The sequence below is a fragment of the Akanthomyces muscarius genome, chromosome 3 (genome assembly GCF_028009165.1).
Source record: "Akanthomyces muscarius strain Ve6 chromosome 3, whole genome shotgun sequence".
Taxonomy (NCBI): domain Eukaryota; kingdom Fungi; phylum Ascomycota; class Sordariomycetes; order Hypocreales; family Cordycipitaceae; genus Akanthomyces; species Akanthomyces muscarius.
The window spans coordinates 2,802,039-2,821,771 of NC_079243.1; the positions used below are offsets into that span (position 1 = coordinate 2,802,039).

Sequence of the window (19,733 nt, forward strand, 5' to 3'; positions counted from 1 at the left end):
TTGAATGCTATTGTACCGATATAAAGTCTGACAACGAACAGGACAAGACGGATATATTTGACTCAATTTGCAGAAAACAAGCAGACGTAGATGCCCCAGATGACCCCAGCCAGCGCACCGAGCAGATTCCGTCCTTGCACAGACTTGACCAGCGTAAAATTGACAAGCGAAACAAATGGCCAGAGTTTAGAGCCTGCCAGGACCAAGGGCCAAAATTCCTCTTTGGCCTCCGCCCACACAAGCTCGAAATCCACCTGGGAAAAGTTGACGGCATCGGGGCTGAGCCAGTAGCTGACAGCCTTGGACAGGTTGGTGACACGCGGCGCGTGACCGCTCGCCATGCGTAGGGACCGCGTAAAGGTGCTGTACAACAGGGTGTTGACGGTGGCGCCGACGGTCTGGTCCAAAAGGAACTTGATGGCCGTGTTGCGCTTGGACAAGGCCGGCGGCACGGGCTTGTCGTCTGTCTTTTTAGGGTTAACCGCGGGCTCTGGATGCGAGGGGAAAGAGGCCTCGATAAAATCTTGCCTAAAAAATGGGAATCGCAATGTATTAGCATCTCATCTATTGCGTATCTTGCCCAGAAGAACATGTCGAACATACCATAAATAGTTTGGCGGAGTGTTGACTACGATGAATAGCAAGTATTGAAACACCGGGATCCAATCAATCAAAAAGGGCCCCTGTGAAGCTGTTAGAATGCTGACAAAAAGCGGACGAAAGAAAGCCAATCAATCATTATCCTGTACCTCTTGTCTGTACGCTGTGATGCACTGCGCCAGGATGCTGCTGACGACGCCGAGACCAGCTGACTGTATAGTCGCCGCCACAATAGGGGAAACCATGGTGCAACAGCCTGGCTTGAAGCAAATTACGAAACAGAGATGATAGAAACGTCCAAAAAGTTCAATTAGGAAGAGGCTATTGAATAGGTGAGGCGGAATAGGGGGTTAGATGACAGTTTGAGAATGCGCTTCGACACTGAGCACGGTTTGGCAGCGTTGCATGTGGGGCCTGTCCTGTCCGGAATGACTTCTTAGCCAGGCCGTTGGTCCTTTGTGGCGGCAGACATAGCGTGGCATTGGCGCGTTAAACACGCATTCAAAGAAAGAAAGAAAGCGTTTGTTTTATAGCAATTCTCAATAAGCGTCGTTTAATCGCAGTCAACATGGGACAGATACGTGGCATACACAAACGGTAGTATCAGCCAGAGCTCGAAAATGGTCATAATTACTTCATTACATTTCTCGTTGAGATTGTTCTAATTTTAATGTTTGGGATGCGGTGAGCTGGCGTCTATCAAGAAGCTGCAGCGGTGAACTGTTGGCTCTATTTCACGCGTCGGCGATGAGTCCCGCCATTGCCTCTTACCCCCCAGGCCATGTGTGGCTGTGGACAATCAAGCTTTGAACCTGAAAAGTCCAGCCACGACCCTACACAACTGCATTGTAGTCATGGTCCTTTACCTTGGCCTGTCTATTGACACCAGTCTTCAAAGTCACCAGTCTTTCAAGTATGCCGCACTTATGCTCGTGTCAGCACCCACATGAAGAAAAACTGGACAATGTAGGAGTAAAAGAAGAGGAACTGGGTCCTCTGGTTACGCTTGGCTCTCGAATCGGTTTGCATAGGTCCTCCAGTGCTGCCGGCGTTCTCAGGCAGCAGGACGTATTTCAGGGATCGCATCTGCAAAGATGTTAGTGACAACATACTGGGACTGTCGCTTTGCAACATACCAGGAAGAGGGAGTTGGCAAGAAAGGTGTACAGGAATATGGTCCAGCCAATCCATCCGCCAGTGCCCTTGCCCCCATTGACGATTTCCGCAACTGCAATGGTCGTAATGATGCCAACAAACTTGTAGCCGGAGTAGGCAATCAGATCGAAGAGCTGAGACTGGCTGGAGATACTTAGGAGGTAGCAACCGAGCTTCAGAGCGATGATTTCGACAATCACCACGACCAGTCCCTTCGTGGCAGTATAGCCGAGCAGCTCGGGCTGGAAGTCGCCTCGTAGACCAGCAATGAGAGTCGAAAGGAGGATAAAGGTGACAATAGCCATGACTAGACTCGAGTCAGTAGATGCTCATACAACGCGAGCAGACTGAACAAACCTGGGATATACATGTCGGGGCTGTTGATGTCGTCCCGTGGGGGCAGATACCAGCCTTCCTGGCCATTCGTCGCGGTGCCCTGCTTTCGCGCCCACGGCTTGTGCCGCCAAGGGAAGAGCACAAGGAAAAGTTTATTGATGACGTAGGAGTTGGAGACGTTGAAGTAGTGCTTCAAAGCCGAAACGTTGACATAGCGACCGATCTGGAGAGGTGGTTAGTCGTCGAGGTATAAAGAGGGGAGGGCGACCGAGGAGCGCACGTTTTGCTCGACATATTCCTGGCCGTGCTTGAAAGCAGTCTGGCCAAACTGAGCAGCGACCTGGGCGGTAGGATCATTCATGAACTGGCCATAGGCGCCAAAGACGTTGCCCGTGCCGCCACCTTGCTGTTGATAGGGATTGCCGCCGTAACCCTGTTGCGACTGTGCGGAGCCTGGAGGAGGGGGAGGCGATCTGAGTTGCGGTACCGTCGATACGTGCTGCGGCACGGGGTGGTGCAGAGGGGGCGACTGCCCGTAGTTGGCGCGCTGCATGGTGAATTCGAGTCGTATACAATGGGCAGAGGGAGATGGCGGACGGAATGCGAGACGAGAGTTGGATGCGACTTGTGGCCAAAAGCTGGCGTGGAGGACATGTGGTCGCGCTGGCCACTTTTTTAGCCTGGCGTGCACTGGGTCACTCGCTGGGGGAGCTTTGGTAGCTGGAGCTCCCTGAAGCTACTTACAGGTAAGGTAAGGTAGCCTCGAAGTTTGGCGTGGCGCCCCTGAACTGACGCAAGTGTCCAGTCCAGTAAAAGTATCCCAGCGCCACAGCAGGCACCGATGGATCCACCGGGGGCAACCCGCTGGAGCCGCTAGGAAATCCACTGCTGGAGCCTTTACAGAGCAGTCGCAGAGCGACTGCGGGTTCAGAAGGGTCTCGCACGTGATACGGGCCAGGCTCTCCCATTTTCAACCGCCAGAGCACCAAGTCGGCCGCCAGGGAGTAAGCTAGCGCTGGCTGCTGGCACATGTACGGCGACGCCGTCCATCTTTCTTCATCACAGGCTGCGACTCTCAACATCTACAACACAGTACCGAATTTTCTCACGCAGCTAGTCAAGCCTTTTTCCTGCGTTGAAAATACTGTACTTTGTATCCGCCGCATCTTCTACTATCTACTCTTCTTATTCTGCCATTTCAATCTTGCCCCTCGTCGCCAATTCCCCGCCGAACCAGTCGCAATGCTGGATACTTTCGAGATCATAACGACCTCTGGCGTTGTGCTTTGGTCGCGCACATACGCCCCGGTGAACCCCTCAGTTATCAACGACTTCATTGCCGATACCTTCATTGAGGAGAGACACTCTGGTAATGTAGTCCGAAGCGCCCAATCGGCCTCCGCCAATCCAGCCTACAAGACCGACCACCACACGTTGAAGTGGACCATGGTAAAGGAGCTCGGAGTTATCTTTGTCGTAAGCCGATAGTCCCTTAAGTGTGGTCATTCATGTGGAATGCTAATCAACAGTTAGGTTGTATACCGGTCACTTCTTCACTTGAGCTGGGTGGATAAACTCGTCGACAACATCAGAACGATCTTTGTCAGTCTCTACGGCGAACAAGTCAAGAAGCCACATACAACCCTGGTCGAGTGCCACGGGTTCGACGAATACTTTGATCAACAACTTCGAGAACTCGACAAATCCAGTACAGCTGACCCCACCGAATCCATTGACGATGTTGACGACTCCCCCGACAGTAACAGACTTTCTGCACCGGGCTTGACATACAGGGGTCGGGCCGTTTCCAATGGTACCAGCAAAGAGCCGACGTCGGCCGGTTCAACACCCAATACATCGCGGCCATCGACGCCTGCAGGCAATAATCTGGTCGTCGCCAAAGCTGGCCCCGTCGCTAAGATGTCTAGGCGTGCGCGCAAGGCCAAGCACAACTCCGCGCCGGTCTCGTCCGGAGATGAGTCCCCTCGCTCTAAAAAGGGCGCGAGTGTTAAGAAGGGTAGAAAATGGGATGCCGATGGATTCGCAGACGAAGATGACGACGTACAGCTTGACTATTCTGCGCAGGATGTTGACGGCGTCGGCAAGTCCAGTGCTGTAGAGTCGGTCGACTCCTCTACATGGGGTACATCGGCTAAGGGCAAGTTTGTGCTGCGAGACTTGGGCGATGAGGTCCAGGGTATCCTTGCCTCTGCAGAGGCGGAAAAGGCGGCTGCCTCGCGCGCGGCATCAGCCAAGTCTGGTATTCTGGGCTCTGGCGTGAACGCTATTAGTGGGCTCTTCCGCAACGTCGTTGGCGGCAAGACCCTGACAAAGGAGGATCTTGAAAAGGCCATGAAAGGCATGGAAGACCATCTACTTCGCAAGAACGTGGCCAGGGAAGCCGCCGTGCGGCTCTGCGAAGGTGTGGAAAAAGAGCTGGTAGGCACCAAGACTGGAAACTTTGAAGGCAAGCTCCCCAGCCCAATTTGCCCTACACCACCCATACTGACAATAATCGACAGGTATCAATGCCAGGATCCAGACAGCTATGGAGGCATCTCTCACTAAGATGCTAACTCCGACATCATCTCTCGACCTTCTCCGCGACATTGACTCCATCACATCGCCACCCGTCACGTCTCTCCGCCAGCGCCGCCCTTATGTCATGTCGATTGTCGGCGTCAACGGTGTGGGCAAATCGACTAACCTGTCCAAGATTTGCTTCTTCCTGCTGCAAAACAAGTACAAGGTACTCATCGCAGCCGGCGACACCTTCCGCTCCGGCGCCGTTGAACAGCTCGCCGTGCACGTCCGCAACCTCAAGGAATTGACGGCGCGCGAGGGCGGCCAGGTTGAGCTGTACCAAAAGGGCTACGGCAAGGACGCTGCTACGGTGGCCAAGGACGCCGTCGCCCACGCCGCGCAAGAGGGTTACGACGTCGTCCTCATTGACACGGCTGGCCGCCGGCACAACGACCAGCGCCTCATGTCGTCGCTCGAAAAGTTTGCCAAGTTTGCCCAGCCCGACAAGATCCTCATGGTCGGCGAGGCCCTTGTCGGCACCGACTCCGTTGCCCAGGCGCGCAACTTTAACGCTGCCTTTGGCGCCGTCCGCTCCCTCGACGGCTTCATCATCTCCAAATGCGACACCGTCGGCGACATGGTCGGCACCCTCGTCAGCCTGGTGCACGCCACCAACGTGCCCGTCCTCTTTGTCGGCGTCGGCCAGCACTACTCGGACCTGCGCAACTTTTCCGTCAAATGGGCTGTCGAGAAGCTTCTCAGCGCAAACTAGAATCCTGGCTCAGTCTTGGACAATGGATAGTGCACAAATGCCTTCGATAATATATACTAATTGTATAATTCTGAAATTACCCTCCTCCTTCGCCTTGCTTCGCCCATCAGCGTGCCGTGCATATTTTCCAATCTATGGAGTGAAGAAGTCGTATTATACTATATAATGTTCGCGAGCATTACAGGCACCAAATCGAAAAATCTTGTCCTGTCTCCTAGTCTAATATGTAAAGCAAAAAAGAGTGTCCGTAGTAAAAATCATTTCATCCCCGTGGGCAATACAGCAGCCCGCCCCTTTCTCTCGCGCTATGCATGAGTAACGAAAAAAAAGGGAACAATAAAAAGCGCAAGAGTAATATAAAGGTATAATGAATGTGAAATAAGAAGAATTGAAGAGAAGGAAAGTTGCACATAATAACAAAAACCACAACAAAAACTTCCAAGAACGAAAACAAGTTTCTTCGCATGGTATAAACAGAACAGAGCTCGCTATTTTGGCGCTTCTTGACATCCTGCTCTCCCGCTCCTTCCACAAGGCGTGTGCAATCTGGGGGTGTTGTGGTGTTTTGTAGGATGGTAACTGGAGCGGGCAATGACAGAAAATAAACAAAAATGATGAAACAAATAAGAGCAGGTAATAAAGCCGCCAGTAACCAAATCCAAATAGGGGGTATCTTTCTAGGTCGCAATCTGTTTTTAGTTTCCCTTTTCCCCAATGCGCCATGAACTTTGAATTGAGTGCCCAACAAGGGACAATCCTGTTCAAATTCAACCGCGCAAGCGGAAACCCAGTTCCCTGCTTGTCTTGTCTGCCTCTTCCTGTTTCTACCCTTCTCCGCATGATGCTCGCATTTTTTTTTTGGACAAAGGAAATATGGATAAAAGTTGCTTAAGTTGTGGTCATCACGGTGAGCCTTTGGCCGTGCCTCGCTTCGCATCAATCCTCAAAAAAGTCATGATCATCAAAGTCACCAGGCTGCGCGTCAGAATCGTAGCCACTTTGGCGCATCATGGGTGGCGTGACGGGGTCCGCTGGCTGCTCCTGGCGACGCGGCGGCGTGGTGTCTTCAGGCGCCTCCGCTTCCTCGTCGTCAGCGGGAGCAGACGACTCCGACTCTCCGCGTGGACGGTTGTGGGCGCTGCCGTGAGACGGAAACCGGCGTCCAGTGCTGGCAAAGGCCGTGGGTTGAGGCTTGCTGTCAGCAGTGGGTGTTTGACGGAGGCCAGACGCAGGAGGCGTCAGCAGCCCGCTGAGAAGCTTGGATTGCTGAGCGCTGGGACCCTTGCTTCGCGAGGGCGTGGCGGCATGGCCAGCCGAAGGCGAGTTGAGCACGCCAGATAAGAACGACGGTTGGCTAGATTTTCTCCATCGGTCAAACGCGTTGAAGCCAGAGCCAATGGTCTGAGCGACTCGTGGAGTGGCGGCTTGTATGCTCTGAGCGATGTTGGGCAGCGTAATAGCCGAGCCACCGTTCATGGCTCGTTCGCGCTCCTGCTCCTCCATTTGCAGGTTAGCCTTGAGTCTGATGGCGGCATCCTTGACTCTCTCGCGGTCAAAGGAGTCGACGGCCAAGGCATTGATGATGTCCTGCAGATCGCTGTGTCTTACAGCGAGGAGCTCACGCAGCCAGCTGATCTCGTCGTCGCGCTTTGAAATCTTGGAAGGTGCCTCAGGGTCCAGCTTGGCAATGTCCTGCTCAAGCTCCTCGATGCGCTGCTCGCGGGCTTGCAGCTGTTCTTGGAGGACCATGATGGATTCGCGAAGGGCCTGGGGCGAAATCTTCTCGGGCAGCTCAGAGATAACGGCAGCGCGAGCAGTAGGGACCGGAGCAGCATCTGGAGCAGCAGGCTCGACACCAGCAGACTTGGCAGCCTGGGCGGCAGCGGCAGCGGCCTGCTTGGAGATCTCGAGCTTCTCTTCGAGGTGCAGAATACGGTCCTGCAGGTGCTCGACCTTGGACGATGACAAGCTGAGGCGGCCCAGGAGAGCCTCTTCGGCTCGTCCAGCGTCCTCGTTGGCGTTGTTGATCTGGCGCTCATAGCGCGTTTGCATGTCCTCGATCTCGTTCTGGTGTTTTTGCTCGAGTTCCTCCAGGGCCTTGGCCTTGGTGGTCTGCTCTCCCTCTATGAGCATCTCATTTCGCTCCTTGGCGGTGTCAGCCTCAAGTCTGATGCTGTCAATCTCGGCGCGGAGCTTGGAGTTTTGATCTTCAAGATCCTGACGGACAACGTTAACCTGGTGGTTGGCAGCGTCAATCTCGCTTTGCATGGCCATTCTGGTGCGCTTGACCTCGCTGGCGCCAGACTCTCGTGCTTCCTCGAACTCGCGCTGGTAGCGCGAAGCAGTCTGTTGGAGCTTGTCCTTTTCAGTACGGAGCTCACCGAGGATACCCTCCAGACGTGTGCATTCGTTGAGGGCACGCATGCCAGTTCTTTCGTTGGTCTGGAGGCGTTCCATTTCGACCTCGAGGCGCTCACGCGTCTTGGCTTCGGCCTGTAGTCTCGCGTCCAGGACTTCTTGGCGGGCAAGCATAGCCTGGTCCTTCTTGATCCGTCTGGCACTCTCCTCCGCGACTTCACGAGCAGCGTTGGCCATGTCCTCTTGAAGAGACATGAATTTGCCTCGCCAGGATTCACGAAGGCGCTCGTTTTCTTGCAGCTGGGCAGTGAGAGTCTGGAGGGTGGTTTGGAGGCTCTTGTTCTCGTCGCGAGTAACGGCGAGCTCACCAGCGTTGCGGCGTGCGGTCTCGTCGGCGCGCTCAGCCTCGGTGCGCCAGTGGGTGTTGTCCTGGCGAACCTCCTTCAGGTCGCCTTCCAGAGCGTTGAGCTTGTTGGTCATTTCGCTCTGCGACTGGCTTGCGTTGTTGGAAGCAGCCTCCAGCAGGGTCATGCGCATAGCCTTCTTGCCAGCAAGTTGTTCCAACTCCTTGATTCTGCGGTCACGGTCCTCGAGGGTTTCGGTAACACGAGTTTCTTCCTCGGAAGCGTGCTTGAGTTGACGCTGGGCATCGCAGAGCTTGTCCTCAAGAAGGCGACGCTGCTTGAGCTCCTCTTCGGTCTTCTCTTCTTGCAGTCTGAGGCGCTCTTCAAGATCTCCCACACGCTGGTCGTACACGCTCTTGTTGATGATCTCAACCTCCACACGAGTTTCGGCAGCGTTGAGCTTGCGACTCAATTCGGCGGCAGCATCTTCTGCCTCACGACGCTCTTGGACTTCCTTCTCGATCTTGTGCTGCTCGAATTGCAGACGCTGCTCTAGGTCAATGTTCTTCGTCTGGAGTTGATCCAGCTTGACAAGGATAGCATCATCAGACTTGGACGTGCTGGGCCGGATGTCTTCCGCATGCCCATCCTCAATTCCGCGGTCCAGGTGAGGCGAGCTCTTGAATGCGCTCATATGCTGCTTCATCTCCTCGAGCGCAGCCAAGATGGACGGATGGTCGGCAGATGGGACCTCGGGTAGAGCAGCAACGTTCTGGTGCTGTGCAGCCAAGGCCTCGGTGATGGCGACCCGAATTTGATCCATACGACGATCTCTGCGCGGGCTTGCGGAGCGGTTGAAGATGACCTCGTCGTCCTCGTCATCAGCATCGCTTTCCTGGTTTTCTCCAGTCGTGCTTCTAATCTCACGCCGGGACGAAGGAGCACGGCGGCTCTTGTTACCGAGAACGGACTGGATGGCAAGCAGAGTCTTTTCCATGGGCTCGAGGCGAGACGCTAGCAAGCTACCAACAATCTCGTTGACTCTGCCGTCGAAGAACTGTGTCCTGCTCTCGAGCTTGGAATGCTCGTCCTCGGAAAATGCACCTTCCCAGTCGCTCGCAGGCAAAGCCGCATGCTGCTGTCCGTTGCCCCAGGTATTGGGGGGGTCGATGAAGGGGTCCTCCAGTTCAGAGTCCTTGGGGTAAGGAGGAACTGGCTGGTTGAACTGAGGAACAAATTCATGTGCAGCGGGGCGCAGTGTGTAGGAGGGCTGTCGACTGGCAACAGGGGTGGGCTGATTCCACATGGACTTCTCTAGTGGCTTCTTCTTAACGCCCATGCTGGGATCAATCTCCATTTGCTGCATGACAGCGTCGATCTCCTCGAAGGTTGGCTCCGCCTTGGCATCAGTCTTGACAGGCTCTTCGCTGAGGTCAACCAGTGTGTTTTGAGGCTCAATAGATGGCATGACGTCTGCGGCTGTGTCCTCGGCAATAATCTCTTCAAGCTGCGGTTCCGGTGCAGGAGCAGGAGCGGGTGCTGGTTCGGGATCAGCCTGGGCGAAGCGAGAGGCCTTGAGGCCCTTGGGTCTAGCCGAGGGCAAAGGCGAGGAGAATTGAGATTCGTCTGAGACCTTGGGAGAGATCCTCTTAATGTCGGAGATGGACCCAGAGTGCGTCAGCTTGACTGGACTTGGTTGTGCGCGGGTCAGCGTTGCCGGTGACTCCTCTCCATAAGACATAGCACCAGGCGAGAATGGAATAGCGGTGGCGGAGAGCGAGTTCCGCTTGTGGGCTTGCTTCTTTGACTTGAGCTCCGCAGAATGTTGAGCCTTGTGGCTGTTCATGACAGCGTCCTTGGCCGTTTGAAGAGGTTGCCATTCGTCAATCTCGGCAGCGGGTGAAGTCTCGGAAGGCACGGCGGTGGTCTGCTTAGTCTCAACAACGTCCCCGGCGCCAGGAGATGACATCGAAGTGTCGATAAATAAGGCATTGTCATTATTGCTCTCTGAGATGCTCGCAAGAGGCATCTGGGCAAAAGAAGCGACATCTTGGTTCTCTGGCGCTTGACTCTTGGCGCGCTTGGCTCTTGACTCATCCGGAACAGGCCGACCGTCGCTGTCCATCTCGTCCTCGTGAGACTCCTCAGCAACGCCCACCAAGGGCGACTTGGCCGACGATCTACTAGAAGGTCGAATGATGGGAATGGCCTTGGATTTGCGGCCAGGGCGGACGACTTCACTAGTATCAATATTGATATCCCCGAATATGGAGTCTGTACGGCCTTTGTGGGCCTTGGCAGGCTTGTTGAGCGAGTTGGCCAGGGACTGGAACGGAGTAAATGAGGGTGCATCGGGTCTGAACTTGGGTCCCGAGGAAGAAAAGCTAAATTCACTCTGGCCTGGATTAAAAGATGGAGAGCCAGCATCCATACCAAAGGAGCTGCTTCCAAACTGAGCCGGAGGAGGACTGGGCTCAACATAGTCGGCGATTCCAGCCTGGAAGACCGCAGGCTGGAAGCTTGCGGCGCCAGGCTGGAAAGTAGGAGCAGAAGAGAAATTGAACAAGCCGGGAGTGAAGTTACTTGTAGGGTTGAACTTGAACTCGGGCGCCTTGACGTTGAGTTTCGAAGTCGACGTTTTCCTTTCGTGATCGGGCACTTCAACCGACTCGCTGGCGGCATTGTTCCAGGGGTTGCTCACGCTCGACACTGTCTTTTGGTGCTGGTGAAGTAGGGCTGGTAATTCGAAATTTTGTACTGGAGTGCCCAGGTTGCTCGGGTTTGTCTCAATTTCGTAAGCCTCGTCGACTTCGGGCTTGTTGGACTCGGGAATGCCATTGAGGCGGCCAAAGTTGGATCCATCGGCTGGCGCATCGTGGTCTCGGAAGAAGTTTTGTGTAATGGACTGGCCACGGCTGTGAGGGCGGGGGTGATGGAGGACGACGGGCTTGACCTGGTCGTTGGCAAAGTGCTCCGAAACAGCCAGATTGCCCGATGCTTGGCGATCGTGAGCCGACGCAAGATTCTCGTGATGGTTAGCAGAGTTACCCTGAGCCTGGGGGTTGTAGTCCTCGTGCTCGAGCTGGTTGCGGAGCTGCTCCTCGAGGTGATACTGAGCGTCTTGCATTTCGACCTGCATTGGGGGCCGCTGCGGCTTGGTGGGCTCTGGCGTCTTGGAAGGGCTCTTGGCGTAGTCTTCGGCTTCTTCTTCCTCATCCTCGCGCACTTGCTGTAGCGAGGGCGACGCTCTGGCCATCTGCTGAGGAAAGTACTGCAGGGACTGGTGCCTTTGGTGGGCATTGAAGGCCGGGCTTCCTGATATAGGGAAGCCATCTAGGTCATAGGGAGATTGAGGTGAGACGATGCCATTGAGACTGAGAAGCGGTGAATCCATGCGAGCAAGGCCTTGCAGGATGCCGGCTTGGTTCTGCCAACCCTGAGCATGCGACATCTGGAAGGGAGAGCTGCCAGTCGGTAGCGAGATGGACTGGCGAGGGTTGAACTTGCCCTGTACTTGTCCGAAAGGAACCGGAGAAGCAATGCCGGGGCTTTGAGTTGTCGTTGTCGTACCAGAGAGCAGTTGCGAATGGAAATTGAAGCCAGGGTTGCTTGATGCCGAAGACGTGGGAATCGGTGGCGAGAAAGGCAGTGGAGGATATTGAGCAGAAGCCTGGCGAGACGGGATTGTAAGCGACGGGGAAATGGATGGTGCAGGAGGTTCCTCGGTAGCATCAGAAACACCAAGCGCTCTGAGCTTGGCTTCTTGGAGCTCTTGGACGTAGTCTTTCCATGCATTCAAGTCTGGCAAAGTGACCTGGTAGTGGCCAGTGGAGCGCTCCTGGGTCAGGTCTTCCGCTGAAGGCCAGCAATCTCGGCTCTGGGCGTCGGCGGTGCCGGGTGGCTGGTAGTCTTCGACGACCAGATCGAATCCATCGACGCTGTAGCCGAGTTCTTTCCAAGAGGCGAACATGCGCTTAGTTTCGTCGGGGCTCAGCGGCATGGGAGCCTTGCCAGGCATGCCACGGTCGTCATCGCGAGGGACTAAGATCATGATGTTCTTCCCTTTCCAGGGGACCTTCTTCTTGATCCGGGGCGTCATAGGAGGCTCCTTTGGTAAAGGCTTTTCCTTGAGTCTTTTGGGTGTCGAAGGGATAGGGGCTGCGGCCACAGTCTCGACGATCGGCTTTACAGGCTCATTCACAGCTGCCTCTGAAGGTTCTGAAGAGGGTCCTGCTGTGGTCTCGGCGTCGTTCTGCGGAGGTGTGATGTGTCCCTCCTCAGCAGACTGGCCGACAGGCTCGTCACGCCGGGGAGGGGCCACGGGGGCCGGCTCGAGCATCAGCTCGGGTTCGGAAGCCATGCTCGTTGAGTTACCCAGTTTGATACTTTTTCCTTCGAAAGGCTTGAGGGTTTCGATGCTGGCACTAGCACGTATGTGTCGCGTCTGCTTCTTGGCGGCTTTGACGGCCTTGACAGCTCTGGGGGTAAGCTCGCCCAGCCAGGCCAGTTCGGAGCCGCTCAGTGAAGAGTGCTCGCTATCGCTCCCGTCACTAAGCCAGAGGCGCGGCTCAATGTTTCCTTCTCCGGAAGCAGTATGCGCGCGGATCCAATCCTCGGTGAGTCCTCTGTTGCTGCGCCTCACTCGGTTGGCGAGAACGGCGGCGGCGGCGCTCAGGGGCTCACGGGACTCAGTGTCTTGCTGCTGAGGGAACTCGGGAGCTGGGCGAAGAAACGGCGTGTCGATGTCCAGTTGGTGGATTGGCGAGTCTTCAGAGAGATCGCTACTGAAGCTCTGGCGACGTACGTTGCGATCGTGCGGCGGGTATGGAGAGCCCCAACTGGCCGTCTCAAAGAGGTCGTCGTTTGCTCGAGTTGGTGACCGGAGGAGGGCGGAAACTCGGTCAGGCAACTTCGGCGCCGGGAGTTCCGGGGCAGGAGGCTCAGACTCGAGGTCTTGGTCGTCGTCTCCGTCGGCAGTAGAAGCCGTAGACAGGGCCGGAGATGTCGGCGGCTGTTCCTGCGGGCGAGAGTCTCCAGAACCGTCCAGTGCCTGCGCACGTGGAGGGCCGGAGGTTGACGGCTTCGAGGACGACGTCGTAACGAAGAGTCTAATGGTAGGCGCGGAGAGATGGTCAGTTGGAGATCTTGACGGCGTATATGGTGTACATCAGGAATGGCCTCGGCTGGCTTTGCGGTGACATCGACCAAGCGAGGCCAGTCCTTTACGTGAACAGTGCGTTTGTTTCCTTACCAACTGAGATCAGCGCAGACGAAGGACTTGTCGCCTGTCACTGATTCTCTCAAATCTCTCGTATCAAGTTCACTCTCGTGGTCTTTCTTCTTCTTGTCGAAACCCCAATCCAGAGGTTCGAAAAGGGAGTTGCGGTGCTCAGGAGTGTGGGTACGCGTCGCGCGTCGATTTTACGACGACCCTTTTTTTGGCAATTAAAGGGGCGGGTACGCAGAAGCGCTTCCGGGCCTATAGCGATATAGGCAGCGACGGCATGAACAAGAAATAGAAGCGAACCGTGATCAGCAGGCGAGGATAGTATTTGTCGATGCGACCGAACACATCGGAGGGCAGTACAACCGCGACCGAGGTGCGAGGAAAGTTTGAGAGAACTGGCTTGAGAACTGGCGGCATTGGAGGTTGGGGGATTGCATTAGGTGTGGGCGAGAATGGAGCCCAGCCACCAATAGAGGGCCCGGGGCTACGGAGAAGTTGCCAGCAAGGACACTCATCGACAAGGTACCTTTCACTTTCTAGCTTAATTAAGAGCGATGCATGTACTCTGGACCAGTATTTTAATGCTAGTCGCTTCTTGTCTCGACCGCACTTTTTGGCACAACCGTGGGGCTGGTACACGAGTTTACCAGTTGCATGCCGGTATTTTTTTTTTCTTCCTACTTGCCAGCAGGCTGGGTAAGTATCCATGCCAGGAGCCTTTCACCTCTCAGCCTCTTGATTCCCTTGGCTGTTTTTTTCTTGCCCTGTAAAAGGCTGACAGCGGACACGGGCCTGTCAGTTGCCAGACAGAGCATAGCCGGCGCGCCGTGGTGTTCGGTAGCCTGCAGGGCTAGCACGGCAAGGAAGCGGTATCTCGGTCTAAGGTAGGTATCTACCAGGACTTTCAAGTACATCTACTTGAGGAGCAGGGGTCCTAGGCTGTTTGGGTGGTTGTCGTTGATGAGCTATACATTTCGCCACTCTAGCTTTACATAGGAAATGACGGGCATTCCTCAGTGGCAGCGCGTACCTACTAACAATTACCTTGCAATGGTACAGGATGGCAAATTACTCTATGTACGGGGCACCTAAACACCAATTCAGCCCATGCTGATGATGAAGTCACTGGTAGCGCAGACGCTGCAGATGACGGGACAAGTGCCTGAGTCTTCTCTTTACGTTCTGTACCTGAGCGTCCAGCAGATGACTGTAATGGCTAATATTCCATCAACAGAGGGCCGTGGTCCGGCTCATCTAGAATGCAGATGGTGAAAAGCGAGTGAAGCGAGGACCGAGGACCAAAGGCAAAGAAAAAAAAAACCTGGGCCACTGTCCAAAAAGTAAATGATGACGCCCACTTCTGCCCAAGTCTCTCAAGTCTGCTCCACTAACTAACGTTACCTGGAGCACAGAAGCCACGGGGTCCCAGAAAGAGTTTAGACCCAGGGGGCAGCCGGGAGCGTCCCGCCCTGGAAGACTGGGGACGGCCGGGAAAGGCCTAAGACCCAACATTTTCAGCGGGTTTTTTTTTGGCGGTGGGCGAAATTCACGAGTAATGAAGCAAAGCAAAGGTTGTGCGAAATGAGGAGAGAGAGAGGGAGGGAGGGAGCAAGCACGTGGAATACTGGTAAAGAGGTTTGCATTCTGACACTTACAGACGAAAAGCCGCAGCCTTTACCATTATTCCTCACCTGTGACAGAATTTGTACAATCTGTTTGTAGGCGGGCGACACAAGGGCAGGTAAGCCTGTGTGCCATGCTACAGGCTCTTTGCGCCGCGAGTCCCCATGCACAAACGTGCCGACGATGACTCTAACATGGCATTTCTGGTCTGCATACTTGGTGTTTTCTGGATATGCATCCTATATGGTTGTGTTGTCCGCATCGTGTTGGCCCAGCACTATCTGCTCAGCGAAACGCATCCCGTCCACCTGCATTGGGAAACGCCTCACGTCTCGACTAGGTACATCGGAATAATCCTGTCCAGCACAATGCTCTCCTTCCGCAGTCAAGAGAATTGCAATTTCCCAACCACCAAATTACAGCACCCCACGGCAGTTGATATCCATGCAAAATGGCATTAATTAGGTCTATTTCCAGTACAAAAAATGACAACAATAGTTACTCGCTATGCAGCGCGAAAAGTTAACAAACAATATCAATGTCATATACCATATGAAGCGTTAGACCCACGGCGCGACAAGCACGTCGTGCTCTCACGTGCATCGCTTCATAAAACACCCCGAGAAAGTCGTTGAATTGCCAGATTCGTACAGTCAGTGCACAGCCTGCGCTGTGATGATTGCGGCGCAACTGTTGCGCTTGTATTACCTCCTCTACTATCTCCCCCTTTAGCATTCTGTCGCCTGTGTGCCCACGGCGCTTCATCCAATAGTCGTCACCGAAGTAGCGCAAGCCTTAAAAATTGGACGAGGGATTGACGTTGCTCGGCTGATGGTAGTTTTCCAACGTCGACTGGAACGGCGTTCGCTGGTTGTTGCTGCTGCTAATCGAGTTGGACGGTTCGTGCTTCTCGTAACCGTTGGTGCTCATGTCGTAGCTCATCAGGCCGTCGGCTTCTTCCGATTGCTTCTTGCGGCCCCATATTCTGTAGGCAACCATGCCCAAGGCACCGAGCAGGATGGCACCGCCAATGCCAACAACCACACCTATGACAGTATTGCGCGTCTTGGCGGGCATGCCCGAGGTGGCACCGTCCTTGTCCGAGTTCAGACCGGGCGTTGGTGTCGACTTGGCGGTGCTGGCCGGGGTCGGAGTGCTCGTCGACGTGACGAAGCTGGTGTAGGTCGACTGGGAAGTCGGTTCCTCCTGCGGCGTAGTCGGCTGCTCTGTAGGCTGCGACGTGGGCTGCGACGTGGGCTGCTGCGAGGAAGTTGGCACGGGGGTGCTCGTTGGGGGAGCCTGCGTGGAAGAGGCAGAGGAGGTGGGAGTTGAGGTCGGGGCTGGAGTTGAAGTGGGAGTCGGGGTAGATGTCGGCTCTGCAGTGCTGGAGCTGGATGGCGGCGTGGTCGAGGACGGAGTGGGAGAAGAACTCGGGGTCGATGAAGCCGGAGTGGTCGCGCTTCCTGTAGACGATTCCTTATCACTGCCCGTCGCGCTGACAGCGGCACCAGCCTGGCGTCCCAAGTTGAAATTTTGCACCAGGGCCGCGTCAACAACGCAGAGGGCCGCAAGCATGAGCAGCAGGAAGCGAGGCGAGTACATGATGGGCGATGGGCGGTTTGCCGATATCGCGCGGTAAAGTTGTTATTTATGCCGTGAAGCGAAAGTAAGTAGAAGATCAGTTACAGCCAGAATGCCGCTCGAGATGTTCTGCTGGTCGTGACTAGGCGGCAGTGCTTGCTCGTTGGTAATTGGCCCGCTCAAAATTCAACGGTGGCAGCAGGTGGGCTATGCTGGTCTTAAAAAGGCTCAGGTGCCAATACAGCGACCGCGAGGAGAGAGAGAAACACTATTAGTTAGGTAGCAAGATGCTACGTGCCTTGTTGGTATCGGATGCGAAACGACGGTAGCGAGTAGTGAGAAAGAAGGCTGAAGACGGAAAGGAAAACAAAGAAAGAGGTCGAGAGAAAATAAGACGTGCCAAGTGACACATTGGAGTGATGGAAATTTATGAAGAGCCAGGGTGCCAGGCAGGCCGTGCAAAAAGGAGTGGTGAGACTCGTATTCACGCAGATCGGGGGGCCACCAACCGCTCATGCCGCTGCAGCCACAGGCCTAGCGGACGCCTAGGCCCTGCGGCCCTGCGACACTTGACCCCGAAAAATGCCCTGAAGCGCTTTTTCGCCCTCCCTGCCGTGCCTGTATCCGTACCTAACCTAACTAGCCCGTGGCTGGCTGCCGTTTCATCCTCTTGCCCTTCACTGGCTGGGCGGAACCGCCAAGGCCACCTCTGACGTGGCGCTCCAGAGTGCTCTAATAACATACTATCGTGATATCTGACGAGGCCGCGCATGTCCTTGGAGCACAAGACGGGCACCACGCAACAATATTTACTACCCCCGAAGACCTTTTGCAAGCATATGCACGAGCAGACCACGGGCGGCTCGGTCGGCCACACAGGTCCTGACAATAAGCACGCAAAGCTCTCCGTACCAAGCATCGGCAACAATGGCCCCGCCATTCTCCGTCTCTTTGGCCTCGACTCCCAGTGTGTCACCTCTTGACTCTTGTCCCCCAACAAGCCGGTCGGCCGGCCAGCCCCTGTATGGCCTATGTCGCGGAGCTGTAGGGGACCGCCCGCTGCTGCAACGCTTTGGCAGCAGCGGACCACCAAGTTACAAGTCGCCGTTCAGGATAGCAGCGAATGCAGACGCAACGAAATGCCAGCATTGCTGATGTGCACACCGGTTGTTCATTGTGGGCGGAATTCAAGACCGCCGGCGCAGGAGCATCAATAGTTGGTTACGGCTAGCCCGACTTTACCACCGGTGCTCGGCAGCCTCGTCCTAAAATAGACCTTGTCTAGGCCTACTGAACACATCACTACTAGAGTCAGCCACCATGCAGCCAGCAGTTCTCGCACGCGGTGATCAGTTGATGCCATAATTAAGCCTTGCCTTGTTCGGTTCCCACGGATAGAACAGCAGATGCCAGCTCACAGATCAAGCGGCGCATCGGCGCACGATTGCCCTTGGTGCTCTCATTTACCCCACGCCATCTTTGGCTGGCCGCTTTGACACAAAGGCACTGCACGTTTACGAATATAAAGGGCGCGTCTTGTCAGGCAGTTCTGCATGTCACGCCTTTCATGCTTGCGCATGTATCAGTGAGCGGCCTGTCTGGCCAGTTTGGGTGCTAGCTTGAGCTAGGCACGCCAGCATTCTTCGCCCTTCGCGGCAGACGCACCCGAAGACAGCCAGCGCTGGCAAGCATACCAGCTCGCCGTTGAGATCTTTTCGCTCCTTTCGCCTTGAAAGGACAGAACAAAGTAAAAAAGCGAGTGAGAATCACCATCAATTCTCATCGCCATGGACACTCCGACATTGACGGTTCACACCTCCACCCTCTTTGACCCGACCTCAAAGCAATTCAACAAGAACATTTCCATCGTCGTCAACCCCGCCACTGGCGCCATTGAGGATGTCATTCAGCGAGAGAGCATTGTGGCTCAAGTGAAGCCTGGCGACATTGACTTGCGTCGTAAGGTCGCCATGCCTGGTTTTGTAGATGCGCATACTCATGTCTTCCTACATGCCTATAGGTCGGTTCATATTCAAGATCCCTAAGGCAGCTCAACGAGGCAAGCATTAATCAGGGACACAGTGAGCGCCCATCAACAGAGCAGATGCGTGACGAGAGCATCGTAGAGCGCACTGTCCGGGCTGTCAACCACATGCGCATCGCATTGCTATCGGGATACACCACGTATCGTGACCTGGGTACCGAGGGCCTGGCTTCCCATGACGCCAGCCTCCGCGACACTGTAAACCGTGGTCTCACGCCTGGGCCGCGCCTGTTTGTCGCAACAAGCTGCCTAGCTACCACTGGCTCCTACGAGATCCGCACGGAAAACCACGGCAACGGCATGCAGCCGCCGTCCATCTGCGATCCCTGCGATGGTGTCGATGGAGTGCGACGCGCTGTCCGCAGGCGAGTGGCCGAGGGCGCGGACATGATCAAGTTTTACGCCGACTACAGGCGCAATACCTTGCGTGCTCCTTCATCGGGCGACCCCATTTTGTTTCCTCCTATGAACCGGAACCCCGCCACTGTCATGTTTACGCAGGACGAGATGAACGCCATTGTCGACGAGGCCAGGTCCGCCGGTCTGCCCGTCGCCTGCCATGCGAGCACTGCCAGGGGCGTAACCATGGCCGCCAAAGCCGGTGTAACAACCATCGAGCATGGAACAGAGGCCTCCCGCGAAGCTATCCAAGCCATGGCCGACAATAAATGCATCTATGTGCCAACCCTTGCCGTCGTCGAAGCGACAGCCAAGGACAGAGTCCAAGAGGTCCAGGCCATAGCTAAAACCGCTCACGATATGGGTGTGCGTCTCGCGGCTGGCGGTGACACGGGCGCCTTCAACCACGGCCAAGGGGCGAGGGAGATGGAGCTCCTGATGGAAGCCGGCATTCCCGTGGAAGACGTATTGGAAGCCTGCATGCTCGGCGGCTGGGAGTCATGTGGTAGGGACGCCTGCGGATATCGGTTCGGCTGGCTCGAAAAGGGCAATCGCGCCGACATCATCGCTCTCGACACCGACCCCCGCGTCGACAGGTCTGCTTTCCGCAAAGTCAACTTTGTCATGAAGGACGCACACGTCTGGAAGCAGAACAGCATTCCTGTCGGCTTTATCGACCGCATCATGGAGGAGTCTGTTCACGCCGACTCGACCTGGCAGCTCGTGTAACGGCCCCATGTCGAAAAAAGTACATTTTCACAGGTCCAGATA

At 55.3% G+C, this 19,733-nt stretch overlaps 6 protein-coding genes across 6 annotated transcripts; 2 read left to right on the top strand and 4 right to left on the bottom strand.

The window, feature by feature from the left end:
• Window positions 1–62: 62 nt before the first annotated feature.
• Window positions 63–845, bottom strand: LMH87_002275 (uncharacterized protein; the record flags this gene model as incomplete). The annotated part of the gene is made up of 3 exons (XM_056193701.1): window positions 63–528; window positions 604–683; window positions 750–845. 3 exons carry the CDS (start codon window positions 843–845, stop codon window positions 63–65), a joined length of 642 nt encoding a protein of 213 aa, XP_056050710.1.
• A 679-nt stretch (window positions 846–1,524) lies between these two features.
• Window positions 1,525–2,644, bottom strand: LMH87_002276 (uncharacterized protein; the record flags this gene model as incomplete). Its single annotated transcript, XM_056193702.1, has 4 exons — window positions 1,525–1,686; window positions 1,737–2,062; window positions 2,113–2,314; window positions 2,372–2,644. 4 exons carry the CDS (start codon window positions 2,642–2,644, stop codon window positions 1,525–1,527), a joined length of 963 nt encoding a protein of 320 aa, XP_056050711.1.
• Window positions 2,645–3,333: 689 nt separating this feature from the next.
• Window positions 3,334–5,386, top strand: LMH87_002277 (uncharacterized protein; the record flags this gene model as incomplete). Its single annotated transcript, XM_056193703.1, has 3 exons — window positions 3,334–3,567; window positions 3,625–4,558; window positions 4,614–5,386. 3 exons carry the CDS (start codon window positions 3,334–3,336, stop codon window positions 5,384–5,386), a joined length of 1,941 nt encoding a protein of 646 aa, XP_056050712.1.
• A 936-nt stretch (window positions 5,387–6,322) lies between these two features.
• LMH87_002278 (uncharacterized protein) lies at window positions 6,323–13,732 on the bottom strand (the record flags this gene model as incomplete). Its single annotated transcript, XM_056193704.1, has 4 exons — window positions 6,323–13,099; window positions 13,147–13,196; window positions 13,340–13,373; window positions 13,616–13,732. 4 exons carry the CDS (start codon window positions 13,730–13,732, stop codon window positions 6,323–6,325), a joined length of 6,978 nt encoding a protein of 2,325 aa, XP_056050713.1.
• A 2,001-nt stretch (window positions 13,733–15,733) lies between these two features.
• LMH87_002279 (uncharacterized protein) lies at window positions 15,734–16,540 on the bottom strand (the record flags this gene model as incomplete). Its single annotated transcript, XM_056193705.1, has 1 exon — window positions 15,734–16,540. One exon carries the CDS (start codon window positions 16,538–16,540, stop codon window positions 15,734–15,736), a length of 807 nt encoding a protein of 268 aa, XP_056050714.1.
• A 1,766-nt stretch (window positions 16,541–18,306) lies between these two features.
• LMH87_002280 (uncharacterized protein) lies at window positions 18,307–19,691 on the top strand (the record flags this gene model as incomplete). Its single annotated transcript, XM_056193706.1, has 2 exons — window positions 18,307–18,539; window positions 18,602–19,691. The coding sequence occupies 2 exons, from the start codon at window positions 18,307–18,309 to the stop codon at window positions 19,689–19,691; spliced, it is 1,323 nt and encodes a 440-aa protein (XP_056050715.1).
• Window positions 19,692–19,733: the final 42 nt, after the last annotated feature.